General features: G+C 44.4%; 3 protein-coding genes across 4 annotated transcripts; 1 reads left to right on the top strand and 2 right to left on the bottom strand.

Annotated features, from left to right (window-relative positions):
- The first annotated feature begins 290 nt into the window (after positions 1–290).
- On the top strand, positions 291–3925 carry nme2a (NME/NM23 nucleoside diphosphate kinase 2a). The gene is made up of 5 exons (XM_083687147.1): positions 291–381; positions 1683–1815; positions 2800–2901; positions 3206–3318; positions 3566–3925. The coding sequence occupies exons 2-5, from the start codon at positions 1687–1689 to the stop codon at positions 3681–3683; spliced, it is 462 nt and encodes a 153-aa protein (XP_083543273.1). The 5' UTR covers positions 291–381; positions 1683–1686; the 3' UTR covers positions 3684–3925.
- Positions 3926–4429: 504 nt separating this feature from the next.
- On the bottom strand, positions 4430–17363 carry mbtd1 (mbt domain containing 1). The gene is made up of 17 exons (XM_083687138.1): positions 17170–17363; positions 16035–16236; positions 15313–15446; positions 15007–15118; positions 14756–14838; positions 14364–14481; positions 14067–14201; positions 13783–13871; positions 13169–13403; positions 12734–12789; positions 12463–12567; positions 11983–12130; positions 11292–11374; positions 10709–10943; positions 10407–10478; positions 9645–9797; positions 4430–9045 (listed from the first exon to the last, which is right to left on the bottom strand). Exons 1-17 carry the CDS (start codon positions 17188–17190, stop codon positions 8927–8929), a joined length of 2100 nt encoding a protein of 699 aa, XP_083543264.1. The 5' UTR covers positions 17191–17363; the 3' UTR covers positions 4430–8926.
- Positions 17364–17669: 306 nt separating this feature from the next.
- Positions 17670–25054, bottom strand: tdrkh (tudor and KH domain containing). Of its 2 annotated transcripts, none has more exons than XM_083687141.1 (14): positions 25002–25054; positions 22700–22857; positions 22496–22587; positions 22014–22206; positions 21698–21837; positions 21249–21564; positions 20950–21116; positions 20550–20725; positions 20342–20406; positions 20102–20253; positions 19905–20015; positions 19710–19764; positions 18599–18676; positions 17670–18420 (listed from the first exon to the last, which is right to left on the bottom strand). In XM_083687141.1, the coding sequence occupies exons 2-13, from the start codon at positions 22824–22826 to the stop codon at positions 18621–18623; spliced, it is 1650 nt and encodes a 549-aa protein (XP_083543267.1). In that variant the 5' UTR covers positions 22827–22857; positions 25002–25054; the 3' UTR covers positions 17670–18420; positions 18599–18620. The 2 variants fall into 2 exon arrangements, with proteins under 2 accessions (XP_083543267.1, XP_083543268.1); XM_083687142.1 differs by having other exon boundaries at positions 17670–18390.
- Between the last annotated feature and the right edge of the window lie 110 nt (positions 25055–25164).

Genomic DNA, 25164 nt, shown 5'->3' with positions numbered 1-25164 from the left:
ATTATAAATATGGAGACAGCAAGGGAAACTGGTGCACTTTGGCTTTACGCGAAATAGCACGTGGTGCCTCAACTTCTGTCTCATAAAACTGACATTATGCATTATGAGAGAGAGAGAGAGCTTATTGTCTCCATTTTGTACTTCCCTTGATATCATTGAAGAGTGTGTGTGCGTGTGTGTGTGTGTGTACGGATAACAACACATTAATTGAAACTTTGCTCGATCTACTGTGTATCCACGAACCGCCTCCACCAGTCCCCGCCTCTATATAAACCAGTGCCGCTCCTCCACGATTGCAGCTCAACTCACCGCATTAGTGGAATTACTCCAAGCGCTTCCTGGTCTCGCCGTCACTTACCCGGAGGTTCAGCTAACGTCAAGGTATTGTCTGTTTCATTTACCTATTTGCGACTTATTTAACTTTCGAAAGAGGCGATATGGTTAATTTTCAAATTGAATAGGTTGGAATTGAACCCTTTTTGACAAATCGGCCTGGTTTTCGTACATATTTAATCCAGCTTTCCGACTTGTTTGATTCAGAAAATTGTCGTCGGTTTCTGCACTCGGTGTCGAGGCATTTCATTCATATTAATTCAGGCCTGTCCTCGTAGCTGTACGTACTCTACACTATGTAATGTGTGGAGTATGGATGTGATCCAACATTATCGTTATGTGAAATTTCATTTAAGGTTGTCTTTAGGCTAATTTAGACATATTTCGGATAATGCTGGATTTTTCGGTCGCATGCCATGTGCAATTACGCCCTTGCGGTTTTTCCTTTGCCATCCTTTTTGCTACTTGTCATGCAGGCCTAGGCTAGGAATTCTCATAAAGATCACCATCCTCTGTGTGTACTAAGGTTGTACAAGGTAAATTATGTCTGAATAGCTTAAGCATATGGATGTTAAGATTGAGCTGGGTGAAATGTAATAGAATGGCAGCCATCTAACTTTCATTTTCAGATGTTAGAAACCCGGTTCCTCCGTCTTTCACTTGCTTTTTCTCAAAAAGCATTGGAGGAGAATGTCTAAGGGGAGGAACCTTGGCTGTCTCCTCCAATGCATCTTGAGTGGGATGCGAGTGGAGCACCGTAAAAGAGGACGCGTGGAATCAAGTTTCTAACAATGGAGAGAGGGCCTTTATAGTCATAAAAATCATCCTCCCTTACCTTGAATGACAGTCGCCACTGCTAAGAATAAATAAAGAGACAATGTTTATTTTGGGCAAGAGTGTGGAAATGGATGGTTGATTTTTGACTTATTTTTTTTGACTTAACTTTGTTGGCGAAGCAATTTATTGAACTTGAGGATGATTCCGTTGCGTGCGCAGCCCGACGCAGTTCTGACCATGCGCAATATGGTTTGGGAGCGGTTTATGGAAATTATCATCGTGGCACGGGGGTCAAAGATTTGCACTACGGGCAAACACGACACGGTTCAAGCTTCAAACGCGAAGTCGGTGTGTATATTACCTGCAAGAAAGGTCTCCTTGTAGCTTTCACGGCTCCGTTGATGACAGTAATGTTGTGATGGGGTCTGGGGCTCGGCAGCGACCCCCCTGGCCACCGGCCCCCAAGCCGAATGTGCCAAGTGCGCCCAAAAGACACAAGTGACTTTTATGAACGATTTATATGTAAAATGTTCTGCCTTGTTGATGTACGATCTTTCTTTCTCTGTTTTTAGAACAATGACAGGAAAAGAGGAGCGCACCTTCATTGCCATCAAGCCAGATGGCGTGCAGAGGGGACTTATTGGGGACATCATCAAGCGGTTTGAGACTAAAGGCTTCAAACTCGTTGGTATGAAGATGCTCCAGGTAAGTGTCACTCACTGGTCCTCTGTGGCTCAGTTGGTAGAGCTTGGTGCTAACAATGCTTGGGTTGTGGGTTTGAAGAAGAACTCTTTATTTGGCCATGCAATCAATTAATAGACAACACACATATGCACTGCACCCCCCAGAAGAATTACATACTTTAACAAGATAAATGGCAAAAAGGAAATGTTTATTCAAACATCAAACTTTTTGCTACATAGTTTATGAATAATAAACTATGCCAATACTTGGGCAGCCTGATCTTTGGAGGACATCATGATATTTTGAACTTGGAGCATATCGTGATTGTTCTTATTGACGATATCTGTAATAGTGCTTGGAACACCAAATATGCGTACAACTGCAGTGTTCTGCTTTCAGCAAAGCACAGCAATGCATTTAGAACGTCTGTTTACACCACTCATACTCTCGATGTGCTGCAGTTCAGTCTTTTTTTCTTCTTATGCTGGCATGTATCTACCATGCTTCAACAATGAACGACATTATGGTATATTATGATGTAGTTCCTTGCTGAAATGTGTATACTGTGTCCAGGGGAAACGGGGCCCTATATAGAGTTCACCTGCAAACGTAGAATGACCAGATTAGCGTCCCTATTCTTAACCATAGCAGTGATTAGCGCTCTGTCACGCTCTCTGATCCTGGCCGCTTTGGTCTCTGGCCAGAGGAAGTCTTGTGACTCCAAGTCCCTTGAAGACCAATGGTCATAGCTAGACTCTACTGTAAACAATCTATTTAAAGGACATCTGGCTAAATGGTCACTTTGTTATTTACTCATCTGAGGCTGACTTAACACCTGTACATAGAGTAGGCCTACAATTAATTCACCACTATTCTTTCGGCTGCTCAACATAAGCAGTGCATTCTGCCTCGTCTTAGTATACTGCGTCAAGATTGACTGTTGCATTGTTTGAATAATGTGATTATGGTTCTGATTGACGGTTGTGTTGTGTTTGACCGACCCAGGCGTCTAAGTCGCTTCTTGAAGAGCACTATGCTGACCTGAAGGCAAAGCCCTTCTTCCCCGGTCTCATCACCTACATGTCCTCAGGCCCCGTGATCGCCATGGTAAGTTAAACCTTAAAACTTCTTACAACATTATCGAAGACACAAGTAGTCTTATTCACCAGCCCTGGGATACCTGGAGGCTTGTGATGCAAGGTAGTTGGGATGGGCAATATTATATCTAATATTTCACTCGTATACAATTTCACCATGGATGCGTAGCCTACATATCCCTTTAGACAGCCATTGTATTCATAAATGACAGATGTACATAGACATGCAAAAAACAACAACCTGTTTTTGAAATGTGTTTTAATAATGTGTTGACACTGAAGTGCTGTCTCTGTCCCTCTCCCTGTCCTGCCAGGTGTGGGAAGGGTTAAATGTAGTCAAGACGGGTAGAGTGATGCTGGGCGAGACCAACCCCGCTGATTCCAAACCTGGCACCATCCGAGGAGACTACTGCATTGAAATGGGCAGGTATGTGAGTCACTGGCACTGCATCACAGTCTGGACAGTGGTACCCATCCTATCTCTCCCCCCCCCCCTCACAAGAGACTCAATTGTTAGGTAACCGGATTTGATGATATCAGTGCTTGACAAGCCTATTTTAGATTAAGAGGCTTAATCTTTGGCTTAATTTCATGATTGTGTATGACTCTTTTTTTAGATTTGCTAAGTAGTTTATGCTAAGCTAATGCATGTCTCTCTCTCCTTGCTGTTGCAGGAACATCATCCACGGCAGCGATGCTGTAGAGAGTGCCAATGCAGAGATTGGCTTGTGGTTCAAACCAGAGGAGCTGGCCAACTACAGCAGCTGCTCCAAGGACTGGATCTACGAGTAGAGGTTGTCCTTGGGGACTGATCTATGATCAGTTTATCCTGACCTCTAGGAGGAGAAATCTGGGCTCAGCATCTAGAGATGGCTCCATTTTTACTCCTGAAGATGCCACATTCCTCCTCGTTTACTGTACCTGATTTGTCCAATCTTAGGTTCATAACATCTTGTGGGCTGAATGAATGCTTGGTGCAATTGTATTTGACTGTCTGTCAGTTGAGAGATTTCCAATAAAAAAACACAACTGGATGTTTTGTTCTGCTGTTCATCCTTACACACACCTGTTCCACGAAAGATTATCTGTTACTGACATGAGATTAAAACGATCAGTTTTCTAGGAATGTGTGCCCCCTTGACCGTGAACTGATATAGCCTGCGTTTGAGAGGGTTTAATGGTGCATTAAATGCTTGAGGACTTTGTTCCTGGTGACCAGATTGATGGTGAACATTAGCAGGCCTTGATCAGGATGTCAACAATAAAAGGGATTAGCCAGCCCCATAATCTCAGATTGAGATTAAGAGTAGATTTACTGCATGCTCCAGTGAATGAACCATCATCCTAATGGTGAGATTATAGGACCTGGTTTGACACGCTTTAGGAAGGCTTGTAGAGAAACAGAGGACTCACTATTACAAATATCAATTACAATGGTGGTTTGCCATTAGTGAAGGGAAACTGATCCAAATTAACTTAAGGTGTCAGAGCACAGAGGTGAGATGCAAGGAGTGAAAGAAGAGGCATCAACACAGACGCTAATTCATAAGTATCATTTTATTCAGTGTAAAAAGTTAGTTTAAAAAAAAAAAAAATCATTAACAGATACCTTTTCACAGCCATGCGGAAACAGTTTGTAATGCTTGTAAACAAATAATACAACCAATATTATGTTGCCGACATTTGGTTTATTTACAAATTCAATTAATAGTTTATCAAACCTCAATCACAGCACAAATTTACCATAAGAAAGAAATAACCTTATGTATAGACACTATCAAAAACATGTACAAACCCTAAACTGCGACCTAATATGTACCTCAAGGGTCAGTGTTTACAATTTAGTAAATGTATACTTTTTTTTTCAAAACAAATCACTGTTATTTGTATCCAAAATAAAATTCAAAACATAGCTTAACCCTCTCAATAATTTGAGAAAAAAATTCTGAATAAAATAACTAAATCACTTTATCAAATATATATAGCACCATTATACAATGCTTGAATATAGAGGGGCTGTCACATACAAAATAGACCCGTGTTAGTATCCAAAAGAGACAGAAATGTCCAACTCTAAACCCACTCCTGGGCACTTACTGGTGATCTGAAAAGGATTGGATAGGTCGAAGCAGTGTAGCACAGTGGCCATATCGAGGGCAAGGTCAAGCTATTACCATGTTGCTGAGATCTATTCAATCCTTTGAATTTCTCATAAGTGCGTAGGGGTTGATTAAAAGTCGGGCAGGTAGCACAACCAAATAACTTTCTAGCAAAACAAGTACAGGATCACAGACTTCACCATAATTCACTGTTGTACATGCACTCTTCACTAACTGATTGGTATACACAGTTCCAAATGAAACCCATTCACATCCCTATCTGCTCTTTATGTCTCCCTCAGATCTGCGGAATAGAACAGACGTAAGCAATATGACAGTTGCACGTTGTTTACACCCAACTATTGTTTTCAGATCTGCAAGGGGGCATGAAGAACTGATTCTGGGTGTGGGCTTGTGTTGATTTGGGATTGGGCACCTTGGTGACATAGGGATGTTCTTACATCAATTAAGAAAAAAAACCAAAGGCATTCCACAAAAAAAGAAACCTCTCTCCCTCAAACTGAAGAGGGATGACGTGTTGATTGTGCCTTGGGACTCTTTTTGGGTTATTCAGAGGAGGGTAGCAGCAAAGTTAGATTTAGAACAGTCTAGTCTTTTTTTTTTACTGTAAGATATGATATTGTTTTGGTCAGTGGATTGGTTACGGTGGATTGGTTATGGTGACCGTCGTTTAATGCTTTGTTCGGTCTCACCGGTGCCCTGAAGCAGACCTCCAGACACACACGAGAAAGATTTCAGCAAGTGAACAATTGAAAGCAAATGCTAAACTTAAAACCTTTCCATTTAAGAAGATTGTGAGACACTACATTTTATTGCTCTGCTATCATTTAGCCTCAGTTACACTTGACAATCCAATTAAATCAACAGAGAGGAAAAATGCATATCGATACAAACTATTACATTATATTACAAATGGAAACAATGTTTGAAAAAAAAAAAAAAAAACATCCACAAAAGCACTCAAACTGAGTGGGTAAAGAGGTTAGAACATTTGAAAATGGAGAGTTTATAGAAAATAGCTCATAAATCAACAGGATAATAGTCATTTAACATAATAGTATTATAACCTGGGGAGAAATTAACATTTAAATATGGACAAAGAAGAAACATTGATTTGTGAGCAAGTTGTTCCTTTAAGACCCTCTCAAATGGGTGCGCATGGTTCAGCTTCCGTCTAACTTAGTGTTACTCTGCGTAACATCAGTCCATTTGATTCTAACTATTTGTAATGCACTTTGCGTAACCCTTGCAACCAAGAAAGTCTTCAACAATGCAAACATTTCCTGAGAATTTAATTGTCAACCTTACTGGTATAGAAATAGAGTTTATAGCTAACCTAACAGCCTACTGAGCTAGGCTGGCTGTCCTGTACTATTCTGCATTTCTATATTGTGTGGTTTATCATATACAGTATCTATATTAGTCAACATATGCTATCCTGATTCTAGACCTTAGCTCGCATAGTTGTCACAGTTATGCAATAGAATTTATTTCAGTATAATATATCTATCATCTCATTTCAGGGTGTTATAAATTCAAGGATCTGACATAGCAAAATAATACATAAAATATTATTGCATATCATTCCACTTAGAGGACTACCTCAAATGTGCTATGTTAGAAAATATCTGTGTTTGGTGTCTAGACTTAAATAGGAACATAGGTTAGCATCTTTTCATTTGCATATGGTTAATCAAGTTGCCCAAACACACTTCTGAAATTTGAGACATTATTTCAACTGATTTCACGATGACCCTCAACCACGTGTCTCTGTTCCACTGCCAAGCTCGTCAGGAGGTAGTACAACAATTTTAGCTAAAGGAAAGAAAAGGTCCACATGGATGCTTTTTTCACTCAACGCAAACACAGGGACTTGATATTCAGAGGGGTTCGGAGGGGTCCACAACCAATCAGGAATAACCCTAACCCATCTACTAGATCTTGGGAGGTACAAAATGTGGACTTTAATTGGTGACTGCAGAAGTGTTTCCGGTTTTAACAGCCCCCGTTGGCTGTGTTAATGCATACTTTCGAAAGGCTATTAGCTATTGATGATGGATAGCGTGAGACGTATTCTTGTGGCTCAGTTGAATACTTAACCAGTTTGCATCAATATGGCTCTGAAATAAAGGACTACCCCGAACAATGAAGACAAAAACCATGGAAATCAAATCAGCATTTTGCATATCTCAGTGTCATCTTTGACACGTGCGTTGCTTTTACTTTCACTTTCTTCCAGACGACACCATTTTAAAAAGATTAAACATTGCTTGATTGCTTGATCATTACTCTCTCCAAGAGCCAGACATTTTGAGGTTTGGTTTTGAGGTCCGGCCCTTGCAGTCCACAGCTGAAGACTTGTAACGGTAAGGGTGATTCAAACAAGCCACCTGGACTGATTAATTCCTGTAGTGCAATCTGTGACAGTGTTTATCTAGTGTACACCAACATCCAAACAAGCATACTACTTACTATGCATGGCAATGGAGGCTGGTGGAGGTAGAAATCAGAGGACGGGCTCATTGTAATGCATGGAATGGAATGACGATGATTTTTTTTTTTTTATACCATTCTTCATTCCATTCCATGCATTACAATGAGGCCGTCCTCTGATTGGTGCCTCCACCGGTCTGCCCCTGACCAATACACAGCTTCACAATACATAGTATGCACCTTTGGATATTTGGACTACCTATTCAGAGAGTGCCCATCATACCGGCATGGTTACTGATTTATACTATATATATATATATATATATATATATATATATATATATATATATATATATATATATATACACATATACACATACATACATATATATATACACATATATATATATATATACATACACACATATATATATATAGTATACACACACAAAGCCCAATCCTTAATATCTATATAGTTCTATATGAATAGGTCACATACTATTTGAATTCATCCTTTAGATTTTTTACCACACTCCTAAATACCCCCCCCACCCCCCACCCAAAGAGCTGTCGATGAGAAATCAGCGTTTAAGACGAAAACAACTCAGAATCAAAAACAAAATCTTACAAAATCAATTCTGAAAACTTCAAGTACTATTAACAAAGCAAGTCCACCTGGCAAAATTGTTCAAATCAACAACAAAATGAATCCGGTTTTACACAGCTAGCTGCCTGCCTGCCTGCCCGCCTGCCTGCCTGCCTGCCCGCCTGCCCGCCTGGCTGCCCGCCTGCCTGCCCGCCCGCCCCCCGCATGAAATCCTGCTGGGGCTCGCTCCCTTACCGGAAAAAAAAACAAAAAACAACAAAAGACCTGGCTCAGAAATGTCTGTCACAGTTTATACAGGTCTCTGTGCGTGGCCCAGAGTTTGGTGTCAGAGTGCTGGCTGGGACAGGGCAGAGGAGAGGAGAGGAGAGGATGAGACACAGACAGACCCCAGACACCAGAATGCGGTGGTTGTGGGGGATCCCATAGCTCCACGGTCCCGCCTGGGTGAATGTTTTGAGGAATAGGGAGTGCCGCAGTGGAATCATCCAGGGAGGAGGAGGGGGTCCAGGAATAGTAGCCCTCCCTACCTCCATGTGTTTATGGGAAACTGCCAGGTACCCTCAGAAATGGGTGTGTGTGTGTGTGTGTGTGTGTGTGTAGGGGGGTGAGGGGGGGGGGGGGGGGGGGGGTAAATCAGGGCTCCAGGGTTTGATGTACAAGCTGCTCCGAGGGGATTTACTAGAGATCCTTGGGGAGCCCATAGTAACCCTATCTCCTGGTTTGCCGGGTGTGAGTGTGCAGGTGGTGGTGGGGGTCTTTGGGTGTGTTTTGAGGTGTACACCTTGGCTTGTGACCTGGTTGCTGTTGTCGCTGGATGTTTGGGGTACGTCCTGCCCTCCCTCCCTGGCTGACTGCCTGCCTCATGGGGCTGGGCCTCAGGGCTCCTGTTTGATATAGTAGCTGCCGGAGCCATTGCTCTCCTGGTCAGAGATGCCCTGGGAGAAGGTAAACTCATCCACCTCTGCTGCCTCCTCCTTCAGGCGCAACAGAGACTCTGAGGACAGGGGAGGGGGGGAGAGAGAGAGAGAGAGAGAGAGAAAAATTAGAAAGAGTTGTGACCTCCAGAGACACAGATACTTTGACAAAGACCACACATCCCCCCTCACATGAGAATACAAATCAGTTGGCTCAATATGCATATCAAACAGGGAGAAATATGTGACAATGCATGGATATCTAAACTCAAGGCATACAATAAACCTCTTCCACCTCTTCACATTCCCGCCACCTGGGATGCATTTATGAACAGGATGGGAACACAAGGGGAGGAGGTAGGATCTCCCCCGGCCTACTCCTTCTCCAACAATAGCATTAACGAATGACAAACATGACAAAACCCCCTTACACTCTTAATATCCTGTCTCTTACAGTAGCTTACTGTCTCACGAGGTCACTGGGATCTCCTGGTCAAAAAAGAAAAACACACAAAAGGACAAAGGGACTTCAGCATACACTGATGGACAAACCGTACACCTCAGTGCAGCAGGGTCCACCACACAGCCAGCACACTGCCAGGCCCTAGAATGGGATAAGAACTGCACCTGTTAGTGCCCCCTGTCTGTGTGGAGGGCTCAGTGATTATGAGTGCGTTACCTGATTTGTGGGTGGTGTGATGGTGGGTGCGGGGCCTGGGCCGTGTGGGCCCCTGGGCGGAGTAAGGGGGTGGACTCTGCTCTTCGTCCCCCGAGAAGCTCCTCCTCCTGCCTGCCTGACTGAAGGGCCGCCGACCAACCGGAATCTTCCTCTCTAAACACCAAGCCAGACTCGTGGGGGTAAGCTACCAGGGGCTTATTAAACGGGGTGCAACATTCAGAACTTTACAGCTCGGAATGTTTAACTTTTTAAGTTAAGCTTGACAGACAGATTAATACAGTTTGGTCGATAAACAGCACATCTTTTAATGCTGCACCCCCCTAAATAAGCCCCAGGTATGCCAGACTCAGGCTAGCTATCAGACTCCAGGTCCATTAGCTCAAGAAAGGCATACCATCAGCCAACAGGGCCAAAGCTACATTCAATTGAGGTGATTCTGCACCTAACTGTGTGTTTATTACAAGACTACAGTGCACTCTAGATCTAAAGCCCCACTTCCTCTGATAAGAAGTTGAGCTGACAGTGCTTCGACCTTCACACCCACTGGCAAAGGCACCCGGTGGCAAAACTTCCTGCCATGTGACTCATTCCATCCAATCAGATCCTAAGGCACTGACAAAGAAGAAAGTCTGAGCAGTAGAAAAAGGGCTGAACTTGAGTGTTGACCAACAGGAAGAGAAAAGGGTGGAAAAAGGAGAGATGATGAAAAGAGAGATAAAACACAATTAAAAAAAAAAAAACTATTTATTTTTAAAAACGTACTTTTCTTTTGGCCTTTGTACTGTTGAGCCTTCTTCTTCTGCTTAGGTACGGCTGGTGGGATTTCCCTGGCGGCTGAATTAACATAGCAGTTAAAATCACACACATATAGCAGGTTTACTTTTGTTAAAATAATAAACTGTGTGTTTTTAACCACATTTTATGCATGGATTGACTATATATGTTATAACAATGAAATACGGGTGCATGAATATCTCACTACTGGTTTCATGCCTGAATAAACTGTGGCTTTGCAAGAACTGTATGGATAAATGTTTAGCATATGAACGTTTGTTTGAGCTTACTCTGTGCAGCAGGTGGCTGTAGCTGATACCCCGTCAGCTGACACCAGCCCACAGGGTAGAGGTCAGGTGACTCGCAGTCCACCCATTGGTCGTACTCGTCCTCCCAGCCGTCAAAGTGGACCCGCAGGAGCCGGTGGACGATGCGCGTCACCGTGGCGACACACACCAGCCGGGGCTCCATCAGGTCGACGGCCTCCACCTTCATGCCCTGGCGGAAGCCGTGGTTCGGAACGTCCTGGAAATATGATATGGCGGAGGCAAAGAGGCGGAAACTATAATCATGGCTGCATTTCCATCAAGCCATAAATTCAGCAATGCACAGAGATGTATTGTTACTCAAATTGCACCGATTATTTCTCACGTCACATAGACAGTACTTTCACACTGCACATTAACTCCCATTTTGTTGATAATGTGCAGTAGCATTTCAAAAGAGGAACAAAAGACTAACTGCTCAGTCCATTTCAAGTTTTGACACCTACTTCCACAACAACGCAGATGGCACACAAACCCTGTGATAAACAACAACAACAACAACAACAACAACAAAAAACAACAACACAGCCAGGATTTCAAGTCCTACCTTGTTAAAGAGCTTGACAGGAGCGGCTATTGAACCCGTTTCTCTGAGGTAGTCAAACCATTTAAATGGCAGTTTAGTGTACCCTGTGGGGCAGAGTGAGTGGTGAGGCTAGGCAAACACAAACCCTCAGGGGTCAGTGGAGAGAGGCCAGACAGGAGAGAAAAAAGAAGGAGATGAAAGAAGTTTCTAAACTATCTTAACTCATTTAGTGCCGAGGGTGAATAAAATGGTCCAAAGGGTCAACATTCTAGAGTGCCACGGGTGACTTTATTCACCAAAAATGCATAAATGATGATGCTTCATGTAGCCAATCAAAGTATTGCTATGTTGCTAGGTAAATACCATGTAAAACACTTGGCACTCTAGATGGTGAGTGTTCTGGAATTCTTTGACACTAGTGACTTAATACTACTGAAGAAAATGTCAGTCTCTAATTGTCTGTCAGTTTTGTGAGAGGGAATGTTGTTTGTCCGGCCGCAAATAAACCCTTCACCCCCACCCAAGACACTTTGGTAGATCTGAAAAGATCAGATTGGTGTAAGGAATATGAACTCCACCTAACCCTGTGTCGTATTGCTTAAACCCATCTCCCCCGTTTAGATCTACGAGAAGTGTCTTGGACGAGGACAAGGAGTAGATTTTTGGACGGGGCTGTAGTTTGTAGAAGAAAGGATAAGGATTCTAAGTGTACCTCTAGGGGGCGTAAGTTCGATACTGTTGATTTCACAGAAGCCGGCAGGGAAGATTGAGGAAGAGGTTGAGTGGAAGCAGAACCAGTCTGATCCATCCGCCGCCTCCGAACCATCGATCCCGATCATGAGGTACCCGTCTGCCAACACCTGAACAAGAGACAGGTTGCTAAAAATCTGAAAAGAGCTCGGAGCAAGAATCTAGGAACACCAATGTCAGAGCACTGAAGAGGCAGCATCTTTGGAATGGGATTTCTAGAACAGGTTTCCATTGCATTGCATTACATTTCATTGCATGGTTGATTGTGGCATTGTTGAAGAGGTAGCTTGCCCTAAGCATTCTGTTGCATTGTATACTCTGTGTACCATGCACATGACAAATAAAGTTTGAATTTGAATTCATTGGTAAGCTTTTCTTTTGGATTAAGTCATACCTGTCTTTTAGTGGCTACAACGACAGAGAAGCGGTGAGACAGGCTTACCTTCCTGACAGTGCCTACACATATAGCGGAGAGGTTAAGAGGGTCGATGGCCTCTAGTTTCATGCCGTCCTTGTACCACTCCCCGCTCTGGTCCACGTCCCTCACCTGAGGAAAAAACACAAGCCGTTCACAACATGAGCTTTGGCCCATGCGATGGTGAACACCTCCTCGCATCAACAGATCCACAATGAGACTTGACTCAATTCCCGATCATACACAACAAAGAACCATGCAACACACATGTATAGAAGCCCATTTGGTGTCCGTTTACCTTCTTGAACAGCTGAGCGGTAGCGTCAACCTGGCCATCGGTTTTCTTGGACACGTCTGAGAAACAAACCATGCCATCAGAACCACGAAACACATGTTGATGCCAATGCTGTGAGCCAGTAAACAAAACAAGTCCCAGATAGATTACATTTGCCCTTATTTAATCAATTAAATGACTAATTCACCCTCACTACCCCCCCTGTACAAGTTCTCTCCTGCTAATAAAATACATTTAAAAAAATAATTATAATTTAAAAAAAATAGGCTACTGGCATAACAACTGCCTATGGCCCCTGGTGCATTGATTACTTTGTGTTATGATGACTGTTGGATAGATGATTCACTTACTTAAACAAATGTATTGTTGTAAGTCGCTTTGGATGAAAGGTGTCTGCTAAATGCCATGAGTGTAAAAAAATGTAACGGACAGACTAACCGGATCGTTTGAAGCGGTGTCCGATGCTGCGGGACCAGCCGATGCTGTGGATGAGCGGGCTGTACATGTGGCACCAGAAGTCATCGGTCCCGTCCTCGCTCTCCTCGTAGACGAGCCTGAGACGTCCACCGATCACCTGCTCCACCAGGGCCACCCGCGTCCGGCACAGGTGGGTCTTATCCACCACCTCCACACGCATCAGCTTCTTAAAGGGATACTGCAGGTTCTCCTGAAGCTGGACACGAGAGGGAAACAAGAGAGGCATTAGCTAGATTAGAAAGACAAGCGTGCAAGAACCGTGGTAAACCTTGAAAACATTAGAAATAAGTCTGAGGATGCTTCGATAAATAGAAGTCCCACACTTTCCAATTGTGTTGTCATATAGCTCTCTCTATGGTACGATTTCAACATTAGTACAAGAGTCAATATTTCTGTGTACCCCATGTATATGTTTTTATGTATGTTATGTGTTTTTTTTTTTTATATGTGATGTACAGTGTGTTATGTATGTGTGTTGAGATCCTGGTGATACTGCACTTTAAAACTAAATAAGCTTTTTAAACTTTTAACTTGAAGAGACCTATCCAGGAGTACTGGGGGCACGGCGGTCTTACCTTGGTGGCAAAGTCAGGCGGCAGTGTTTTAGCTCCAGTGAGTCGCTTCACAAGAAAGGCTTTCCAGTTAGAGTACTTATGCTGTATGGCTGAGGGGAGAGAGACAGAACATACACAGTATCAGGATCATATTGGTTGGTTTCATTGGGGGTATGAGTAGAACTGGTCCAGCTTTCTATCAACTTGTTGGTGTTTTTCATCTTCTGAAGCACTTCAAAGGCTTTAACTGCATTTTTTTTTTATTGCTATCATTATCAATTACACCTATCATTATGGGTGCTCACATTTGGGGGGTACGAGGGGCTTGCCACTGGAGGCACACCATCCCACAGGGTGGATCTCAGGGACACAGAGGTTACACCAGAAGTCCCGGCTGGTGTCGTTGTCAAAGCCCTCGTACCGCAGAAGAGCCTTGTACCCTGGATGGTACCACACCACCAACACGGTTAGACCATTACACAGGACATGTCTAAAACCTCATCAAATGTGAACAGTGCACTACTATAGCCCACAATAACGGCAGGTATGAATTGCTTGTGATGAACTACAAGAACCAGATCACCAGTGAGAGAAGTCCTTACCAGCGAGCTTGACAATCCCTGCTATCCAGTAGACCTTAGTTGAGAGGTTAGTGTCAGAGTTTAGCACCTCCACCCTCACTCCCTCTGCAATGTCTCCCCAGCATGTACCCATAGGGACCTGGGACACACAAACACCATTCCAAATTTAAATTGAGTTGAAGAATTCAAAACAAACTGTTTAGTTAATGCTGCCACTTTTATGTCACTTGAATGTCAATTTCGGTAAGTTTATTATTTTTCAAAAATATCATCATAATGCATATTACTGCTTTGAATTTATCATATTTAAGACACTACATTATGCTGCATACATGCATAAAAATAGAACTGAGGCAGAGGATGCTTACGGGGGAAAAGTGGCTACCGTAATCTGATCCTAGTTTATTACTCACATGCTTGAAACAACTGACTGGTGCTCCAACCAGGTTATTGCTACAGATGTATCGACCCCAGTCGAAGCCTTCGACAGGAACCACTAAGAGGAGAAAGTAAGTAAGTTATATTAATTTACTGGGCCTACATTAGTTTTGTAAACAATATCAGAGTTCTTCAAACATTCTTAAGACTCAAACAACCTTCAATCAAGGGATTATTTTAAAATACAACCTGAGTGATTCATTGACTCTACGTTGGAAAGACATACCTGCTTTTGATTTCGCTTGGTTCTGACTTGCTTGGTATTGGGCATACGCTGCCAACTTTGCCATGAGAGGTTGTTTCTGTAAGACCTTTGCCTTTTTCGTAGGAGGTTTACCCTTTTATGGAAAGCAGAAAGCAAGGACATGGAACAAGCAAACATAGCCAAACATAGCCTGCGTCCAAACATCTGAATAGAGGTGCTTTGTCCATCAGCACTTTCAAAATAAATATGAGCAGAGGATTCTAATTCCACAAACAGGCTTAAGAGATCAAATCCCAGACCGAGCACTAGCAAAATACACATTGTTACCTGGAGTCGTGCCAATATGCTGGCCTTTTTGGAATTTGAGGAGTAGCTCCTGGAGCAGGAGACACTGCAGAACCTCTTGGTTTTGGAGTAAAAAGCATCTCGCACTCCGACCATTCCACACATTTCACAGGTGGCTGTAAAACAAAGGCCACAACATCACATACAGTATCAGTCAAAAGTTTGGACACAAACTTGCGAAGAGTGTGCAAAGCTGTCAAAGCAAAAGGTGTCTACTTTGAAGAATCTAAAATATAAAACATATTCTGGTTTGTTTAACACTTTTTAGTTTACTACATAATTCCATATGTGTTCCTTCATAGTTTTGATGTCTTCAATATTAACCTACAATGTAGAAAATATTAAAAATAAAGAAAAACCATTGAATGAGAAAGGGGTGTCCAAACTTTTGACTGGTACTGTACATCGGAATACAGCTGCAGTGTTCAATGCGTTCAAAACAATTAATCAGTTCTATGCATCCACTGTGACATGACTGGAAAAACGCACAATGAACGTCAGTACAAGGCATGCTATATTTCCCTTCTGTGAAGTGCTGCTATGCGTCACCTTCAGAGTCGCTGTGACACAAACCCGGAGCACAACAAACTCACTCTTACTCAAGCACCTCCCTAGAGGTGACCCCCCCCCCCCCAGAAAGACACTGATCCTCAGACATGGCAACAGGTTACAGACAGGGTACAGACATTTCTATGCACACTGACCCATTCCGGCCTTGCCATCGGGGTAAGTGTAGACCTGGCCATTGTTCTTGATGATGGGCAGGCTGGCCGGGATGGAGGGCACCTCATCCTCACTGTCGTCTGAGCTGGAGCTGCTGGTGGACTCCTCACTGCAGCTGTCATACCCGTCAAACATCCCAAACGAGTCACGCCGTTTACGCTCCGAGCGCGGGGTGCGCTCAGCCTGTGAGAGCAGGGGGAGTGAGTGAGTGAGTGGCATTAATAGTACAATGATGAGTGAATGGGTTTCAGACTACATAAAGCTGAGAGCCCCATCCATTCTACTTGCACATAAACAGTGAATAACTGAAGGGTCCAAGGATGATTGAACTTGGATCTTTACTCTGGCTGCCCAAAGAACAACTGTAAACCAGATTGACAGAGCTAGCCATTACTCCAGAGACATTGACTAAAGGTAAACAATCCTATACAGTTTACAGCAGTGAATTGAGAATGCACAATCTGGTAATCAGTTCCTTAAATAGTAGGATAACTGAGCTAACGTTGGGTCTGTAAATGATATTTCATAGCTACTACTTCCCCTTCTGTTTCCACTAGCTCTAACTTGAGAAGACAGTGGAGGAACACTGACTGGAGCAATCTGTCTGGCTACGTTAGCAGGATAACCAATTTGCATTGCCTGTTGCTCGCTTTGCAAGTGTTGTAGATGCACATTGTTTTAGCTAGCTAGGTCGCAAAACGAGCTGCCACAGCTGATGGACCGAGGTTAGGCTAGCAGCGTTAATTGGATTGCTAGCTGGCTGTAAGCTGCACGGGCCTTTGCTATCTTAGCTAGCGCAAACCTGTTCTTCCAGTTCTTGCATTAATGACTAGCTAGCCAGCAATAACAAAAACATCACATACATTCCAACCTGTGCAATTATCAAAATAGCACATCAACGTATGAAGGACCTACATAACCAACTCACGATAATATACGTGCATGTGGGTAGATAATGCAAGCTAAAATGCAGCTTGTATATTTCAATCAGCTGAGCTATTTTTCTCTGCTACAAACTGATAACAACAAAGGGGGAGCGCTAGCTAGCTAAGCTAACTAAAGCTACTACTCGGAAGCTGACGGACCTCAAACGTTATATCGTATACATTAACTCACCATATCTCGTGTGTCCTCCATCAGCCCTTCATATAGAGTGTTGCCTCTTTAATTGACTCCGTTTATAATTGTAAAACCCCAGTAAGGGGAGTTTATTAGCTTCAGAAGACAAAACTGACCCAAAAATGAATACAAGCAGGATATCAACAAAATAACACTAACCCTACTGCGCATGCGCGATCGTAACCTACTTTTGCGTGATTGGTCAGAGCCAAATGACCGTCATCGACAGATGCAGAAAACAAAACACTGGACGTCGCTTTGACATGTAAATGAATTACTCCCTTGTCAATGAAAGGATCAATGGACTATAACACATGTATAAAAACGTTTGTAGTTACACATTAAACAAGAAAAAAGGGCCGTTTCACATTCAGCCTTCTGTGTATGGGATATGGAAATATGTAAGGAGTAATGTAAAGTGAAGTCTGTATGCAATGATTGAAGATCATAACCATTATCTTATTTCAGGTATATTGAGCTGTACCTCTACACACCAACCAAATACCATACTTTCTTTATTGGTTAAATGGCAAATTAATCAGACTACCACACCCATTGTCATATATACACACATAAAATTTATATATATAGATATATATCTATCTTTATTCTCACAACATAAGCAACATCTAAAGCACAACATGGGGCCTAAAACGTAATTTACATACAAATAGAAAAAAGTAAAAGCCAAACAAAACAATCTCAACATCAGCCACAGTCGCCTACAGGGCTCCAATGGCTCTCATATCACAGTGCTTTAATCATCAATACTGGCATTCGGTTTCCTGCTCCTCTCTCCTCTCCACATCAAAACATAGTAACAAAAACACAACAGCAAAGCTGCAGGCAAAACAGAACTGCAAAAAAGGCAAAACATTAGCTCCATTTCAACCCGTATTATGGAGAACAAACCTTGGTACAACAACACTGGTTGGGAGAACTGTAGCTGTTTACAACTCCTTCCGTATTCTTATACCTTGACAGAAGCTAAGGCCGGATTCCGCCCGTGTACCTCAATGTTCGGCACAAATCTCTCCCTGACCTCAATGCGTGATTTACGTGAAAGTCAGTTACACACGCGGATCTCAAGCCAACACAGTGAATACAGAAGGAGTTGTAAACAGGTGGGGAAACTGCTGCAAACAGTCAAGTAAGGCTTCTTGATGAGGGTGGTGGAGAGAGGTGGGTGGGTTGGGAGGTGTCCACTTCATGACATGGCTGCAGAGAGTGGAAAGTCAGTGCTGAAGTCTTGGGGGTGAGATAACAGGGACAAACAGTTAGTGCTTCTCTGAATTCCATCTAAAAGGCAATTATTTGGAGGGATCATCCAAGAGTATATTCTACAAATGCACATACTTAGAAAGCATAAGTGGGTCACAATATGTAATGTTGGAAACAAAACCAGTACACGAAAGGTTATAATGACCTTGATACGACTGTCTTTGGTCTTAGAGCAACTCGTCCTCTAGGACATCATCAACGCTTCCTGAGATTGATGCAACTTCTGAAACACAGAGGGGGGGAAAAAAAAAAATACATGTACATTATTAAAGAGGTCACAGAATAATTATGAAGAAAACCTTGATTAGGACATGGGCATGTAAAACCGCATTCATCATTCTCTCAACGTCATCCACCACAACATGCCAGTAATGTCCCCCGTGTTCAGTGCTGTCCCAGAGTGAGCAGAAGTGCATCGTGGGTCACAGGAGTGACGAGAGGCCTGGACAGACACTACATCCTGATGTGGTGAAACGTGCCAACTGTCGACCCTTGTGTAATGAGGAGTCCCATGAACACTCATCTTTACCTCTGTTTGGCTCCTACAGTGTGTTTGCCACGGTTGCAAAGCTCTGTTGTGGGTCACGCCCCCCCCGGTAGGGGGAGGAAATGGAAGAGAAAGGAGGTGTGTGTGTGAGAGCTGCAGCTGTGGGAAACACATGCTGTCGGTGTTTCTCTTATGACACTGGTTGCATGGAACCAGCTGGTCTGGTGAGAGAAAGTCTTCAGCGGAGCTGGTGGACTCAATGATGTGTGACACCAGGACCAGGCAACCTCTTTGGGTCGGGGTGGAGTGGGCAAAACCATAACTAAACACAGAGGATGGGCTCTCCTGCACATCAGAACGCTGAACCTCTCGAGAGCTGGAAGAGTGTGAGGAGGATGATGATAATGATGATGATGTCACTTGCTCCGAAATCCATTCTCCATTTTGACCGGGAGTATCTTAACACATGGATGGTGCCCCAAAAGGGATTGATCATACAGCGAGAGAGAGAGAGAGAGAGAGAGAACACATACAGGTAAAACTGTGTTTGCACCAGGGTCGGGCTGAGCAGAGCAAGACTTTGTGACGTACAAATCATCTGAATGTCAAAACAGCTGGGAATCAACTGATGCCCACGAGACTAGTGGATGCCCCCCCAACGCCTAGCTCAGGCTGTCCATAGTGAACAGCTAGTTCAATTTTCCAGTAGCCTGACATTAATAATCCTTGCAGGGCTTTTTCTTTCCCCGGCTGGTGATATTAAACCCACCTGACAGGCTGATGCAGGATAGACTAAGCTCGGAGGTTGCCCCTGTCACATCATCCTAAAGACAGAGGGGGGACAATGAGGACATGTCATACTCCCATACCATCAATTAAAGGGGATGAATTTAACACAAGCACTACAGCGTCTGCATAGGTTTAAAGCCAATGGAGTATGTAGTCCATGTCTGTTCTCTTTCACCAGCATCCTCTGCAGCGAGCCGGGGTCGTCTCCGTCACACCTCCCGTTACCGGCGTCCTGGCCAGGCACAGCATGGCCCAGCCGAATCAGCTCTTCACCGAGGTCCACAGCCTGCCATACAGAGGAGGGCAGAGAGACGGGTAAGACACACGACACACATCGAGAACGGGGCTAGGTGGGACAAGGACTCCACTCACCTTGCCCTCCACGTTGTCGTAGAGCTGTACACTGGGCCAGGAGGAGATCTCAGAATGGGAGTAACTGCACAGCTTGGCCAGCAGGGGTCTCCACTCAGAACAGTACGCCAGCCGGTCAAAGTCATCCAAGGCTGCCTCACTCCATAACTCGTCTGCAGAACGGGGCCAAAAGGGGTCAATTTGACTGCAGCAGTATTTAGTCTCTCCATGAATAATGGACCGCACACCACCGCACATTACCTGCTGGACTCACTCCAGCGAGGCTACACTCAATGGCCTGGAATGGTAGACTGAGGAAGTCGCTCCTAGCAAGTATAAGAAAGAACAGAACATTCGCAACCCAATCGAACAATCTTCTACAAGAAGGGGTGGGGCAAAATGATGGGACACGTAAGGGTATGAGAACACAGCATCATCTGTCCTTCAGTCCTGTCCCCTGACCCCTGACCTCATGCTGCGGAGGCTGTCTCTGGGCAGCTCCCCGTTGTCCCCAAAGTCCACATAGTATAGGTCGACCAGCCCAGACCCCAGGACCCCCAGCACCCTGGCCCGGTTATAGGTGCCGTAGTCCCGGTAGGGAGCGGCCACGATGTCCCCCACCACGATGGTCTCAACCCTCTGCTCCTGAGGGGTGAACCAGAATTACTTAAAAGAAGGGACAGGTAATAGTAACAGATTGACTGGGGCAAGCTGGAGGCAGGCAAAACAGAATAGTGAACTTAACAGTCAATTTGACATCTGTGCGAAACATGTCTCCAATGATTAACAAACAGGACATCCACTTTCATATAGTGTTTCAACAAACTGACGAGTTTACTACATGTACACAAATTCTAAAGCTGACTCACTGGCAGGGTTCCGTTGTTATAGAAACGGGTCATCTCTGTAGTCAGCTTATCCAGCTGCAGCGATCGGACCCCCAGGATCTGGATCCAGAAGTGGTGGGGGTTCTCAGACGCAGACACATACACCTCGAAATGCTCGTCAGGCTGGAAGCTCAGGTCTGGACTGGGGACTGGACCCCACGCAAGAGAGAGGCATGTTTACAGTCAACTTAACAGTAACTAGAATCTCCCCAGAATTGAGTAGGTTCTAAATGGTTGAAATAACTTTCCAGAAAGCCATATTCAGTGTGTAGTACACTTACTTTCAAACTTGGACACCTCTGAAAGGGAGTCAGGTGAGACGATGTCTTCCTCGTCTTCCTCACTGGCAACTTTGAGCTCCAGTGCTCCATCCTCCAGCTGCTCAGAGTGCCCTGTGGTACCATTGACCTGGACAAGCCCCTCCATCTGAAGAGACCGTGGACCCTCGTTGTTCAACTCCAGTGTGGGTTTATACTCTGTGACCTCTGACCTTTGAAACTCAAGCTCCTGGGGTCGTCGTTTCTGGCGCAGGGCTGAGGACTGAGAGATCCTCTTCCTCACAGTCTCATCCTCCACTACCTTTTCCAGGATCATCGCCTACACAAGCCAAACATGAAGAAATAACAGAACGTTACATTATTATTATTATATTAATTGTGCCAAAACAATAACATGGTCAAGTGGAACTACATCTCCCATCGGGCTCAGGGCTTTAAGTATTGAGTCTCACCTTGGCCTGCTTGACTTCCCGGCGTGACCCTGTCATTGACACCTTGCCCTTCTCGTCCAGGCCCCGCCCCCTCTCCTTGGGACAGGTGACTCTGGCTCCTGTGGTCCTGGTGATGTACTTCAGAGACTCACCTCCGCGACCTACAACCCGAAGACACACATCAGCAAATCCAACTCAACCTGGAACGATACGGGTGGTTGATTCTTTATCAAAGTCAAATCTGAAGTGCATTCCATTGATGAGTAATTCAGTTCTCAACACGCAGGGCTTATGCGCAAGCCAAACAACTAACACAATTCCCTCTAATCTCCGTTACCTATGATCCTCCCAAACGCAGTCTGGGGCACCTCCATGACGTCAGTGACAAACTCACAGTCGTTGGCCAGGTTCTCCAGGGCACACCTGGCCAGCAGTACCTGTTCAGGCGAGCCCTGCAGCTGGAAACACACAGAGCTCTGCTCTCCTGAGTCAGACAGCACCCTCACATGAGCCCCGGACTTCTGGTTCACCTGGAGATGGATGGAGACACACACACACACACACACACACACACACACACACACACACACACACACACACACACACACACACACACACACACACACACACACACACACACACACACACACACACACACACACACAGAATAAAAAAGACATATGCACTTGAGATATCACAACATCATTGAGGAGAGAAAGTAAACTCACGTACTTCACTGTAGACACTAGTCATTTCCAAACCCATTCATTGCATTGGCACTGTGTGACGACACCATTGATATAGATGGACGACACTCACCAGGTCTAGGAAGGAGGCTTGGTACCTGCTGATGTTTCTATACACATCCAGGGGCACTGACATCCTTGCCTCTTCTATGTTGGCAAGCGGAACTACAAACACCAAACAACGATCACTTTATTAGAGATAGTTCAGCCGCGCCGCGCCTCCCCCCTCCCCCCGACGAAACACCTAATAAGATTGTGCCAACCTCTACCATCTCACCATTGCTGCTGTTGATGTGACGGTAGATGATGTAGCCCACCGTAGCCCCCACAGAGAGCCCTGCAGCCAGAGCCACCATCTTGCCTGAGCTCAAGGTGCTCTTAGGGCCCTCCTTCACCACCTCCATCACGCGCCTAGTGCCCAGGTACAGACTCCACCTGTACAGGGACAAGCAGGGGTTACTGCCACATTACAGTACAGGCATAGTGATGGTTAGCAAACCTGTCAGGTAGGTTGTCTCCCAACAGGTGGTGCCATTCCTACACGGAACATTAGGCAGGCTGGTTGAATCCTATCTGGTAAGAGGATTTCTATACAGTATTTCTATACAGGCTTTTTAAACACATTTTTTTTTTTAAATATGTATCCATTCAGCCCACTGTCCTTTTAAGAAACGGCGCCATGTGAAGAATGACAAGTACTGCGTCACTTAAATGAAGCACTGTTTGAAAACTAACTGTACTGCATCATCACAGGATTACAACCACTGCGCTGGCCTGTTTGAACGCTACAGAGGCCATGCAGTGAAAATGTGAGCACACGAGCTAGCCAATGCTAGTAGTGATGCGCAGGTCGGCTATTCATGGACACACACCCGCCCTGCAGTTTCATAGACATGGCCCGCCCCCGCCCGACCCGATCTCACTACTTTTTATTGCCAACCCACGCATCACTAATGGACAGTTTGATGCGGGTGACGAATGATATGAGTCATATGACTCCCTCTTCCTCAGATGAGATGTGGGGTCTTCTGCCAACCACAACCAAGGAAGGATAAGCACTTAGTTCCAAATATCCCTGATCAGGCCTAGCCTACAACAATCATTCAAATTGTTTTTAGCACACAAACACACACAAAAAAAAAGTAGTTTAACACACACAGTTCTGCACAGCCTTTAAAGCGCTACACACAACTGCATTGGCCTCAGCCCTGAGTGGGACTGCAGAAGAGAATGTGCTGTGAGCTGCATACAATAGGCTAACCATCACAGTTGGGCGAGCTCCAGTCCATCCATTAAAACAGGACAGATAGCTACGGCAAAATGCTTTTCAGGGCAGTTACTAACTCAAAATGTTTCTGTCTTTCTCCTCTGCTTTGGTAATCACTGACTTGATATATTATTGCACAGAGAGCAATAATACCACCTCTATAAACTATAGATCACTGATTAAGCCTAGGCCTTCATCAAGGAGGAAGGAAGGAAGGATGGGTGGGTGAAGTATTTTCATATAGATGTTGCCTGTACTAGTCACAACTTCATCCTACCACCACCAATCATGCCCATGCTTTCAAGCGAGGATAGGAGACTACCCAACTGTGTGATGCATTTTCCCCACTCAGGACTGAGGCAACTAGATGTCACACCATGCAGATGCGTTTCTCACTGTGAGAGGATGGTTCTGGGGCTGCAGTTCAGAAATACATGGGACTTTGAGATCCCCACGTCCATGATCGAACCCAAACAGAATGTCAATCTTCTAGAACTCTTTAGATTTTTCCCCCATCCATGACAATAGACAGAGAATAAAAACAATGTTCATAGTTATTCAAAGCCTACATCAACAAAAACGACCACACTCCTTGCCTAGTCTGACTGCTGAAATATTTACGATTGTTGCAGCAAGTAGCTTATGTAGATGTAGGTTGTAAACGTCTGGCTGTCAGTTGCAATCGCATCCCATTCGGTGCAGCCGCGGAAACCGCAACTCTAAATTTAACTGCGACGCACGACACAAGTCAGCATCCTAACAAAAACCTGCTGAAATAACTAACATTTCTCTTAGAAATTCTGAAACATCCTCAACATATATGCGGACCTGCAATGCACATAATTCTGCTCTCCTTGTAGCGCTAAAAAGTTGCACCGCGCATGACACAGGCATAACACCAGCTAGCTCACCACCCTTGACAGATCTGACAACTGTTCTCTCCTAGGCTAGCTGGTCTGGCACACACTCACGGTCACGAGTACAGCATTTCCCCTGTGCATTTTAAATGATAAAATATCAGGAATTGAGGAAGCATCTAGGGATCTATCTTCTTGACTAGTTCACACTCAGTCTCTGTATTTTCTAGCGGCAGAGGGTAGAAGGCAGACTGGCAGAGACCTTTCACATGCATGCTAGCTAGCTCAGTCAGAATACAGCTCAAATCATTGCTATACGAGCCATTTGCTAAGAGGCACCTTGACATTATCGGGCAATACGATAATCAATCAATGTCATCATTATCTATACATTACTAAATAACCTTATAGCAATAACCAAAAGCGCTAGCTGGATACCAATGACAGAAAGGCACCTTATTTCGTTCGACCGCTCTGCAAAACACCCTTCCTATGTAATCGGCGCATGGAAGCTTCCCGCAACTGGCCGTGATTGGTCTGGAGCCTCGGGATCTTGGTGTTTCTTGGCCAATCATTCAGTCGAGTTTCTCTTTGCCTTTTAATATTCTATTTAACCAA

The sequence above is a fragment of the Argentina silus genome (genome assembly GCF_951799395.1).
Source record: "Argentina silus genome assembly, chromosome: 16".
Taxonomy (NCBI): Eukaryota; Metazoa; Chordata; class Actinopteri; order Argentiniformes; family Argentinidae; genus Argentina; species Argentina silus.
The sequence above is the reverse complement of the archived record's forward strand: the minus strand, read 5'-3'. Positions and strand labels throughout refer to the sequence as shown.

Excerpts from the sequence above, each read along its gene's own strand:
- nme2a (XM_083687147.1), top strand. The coding sequence starts at position 1,687 with ATGACAGGAAAAGAGGAGCGCACCTTCATTGCCATCAAGCCAGATGGC. Across the intron at positions 2,902-3,205 it reads CAGGCCCCGTGATCGCCATG|GTGTGGGAAGGGTTAAATGT; the intron begins GTAAGTTAAACC and ends CTGTCCTGCCAG. Across the intron at positions 3,319-3,565 it reads TACTGCATTGAAATGGGCAG|GAACATCATCCACGGCAGCG; the intron begins GTATGTGAGTCA and ends TTGCTGTTGCAG.
- mbtd1 (XM_083687138.1), bottom strand. The coding sequence starts at position 17,190 with ATGGAGGACACACGAGATATG. Across the intron at positions 10,944-11,291 it reads CTGTCAAGCTCTTTAACAAG|GACGTTCCGAACCACGGCTT; the intron begins GTAGGACTTGAA and ends TCATATTTCCAG. Across the intron at positions 9,798-10,406 it reads GTACAAAGGCCAAAAGAAAA|AGAGGAAGATTCCGGTTGGT; the intron begins GTACGTTTTTAA and ends CTTGGTGTTTAG.
- tdrkh (XM_083687141.1), bottom strand. The coding sequence starts at position 22,826 with ATGGAGGTGGTGAAGGAGGGCCCTAAGAGCACCTTGAGCTCAGGCAAG. Across the intron at positions 22,588-22,699 it reads TCACATCAACAGCAGCAATG|TTCCGCTTGCCAACATAGAA; the intron begins GTGAGATGGTAG and ends TGGTGTTTGTAG. Across the intron at positions 21,838-22,013 it reads TGCGTTTGGGAGGATCATAG|GTCGCGGAGGTGAGTCTCTG; the intron begins GTAACGGAGATT and ends TTCGGGTTGTAG.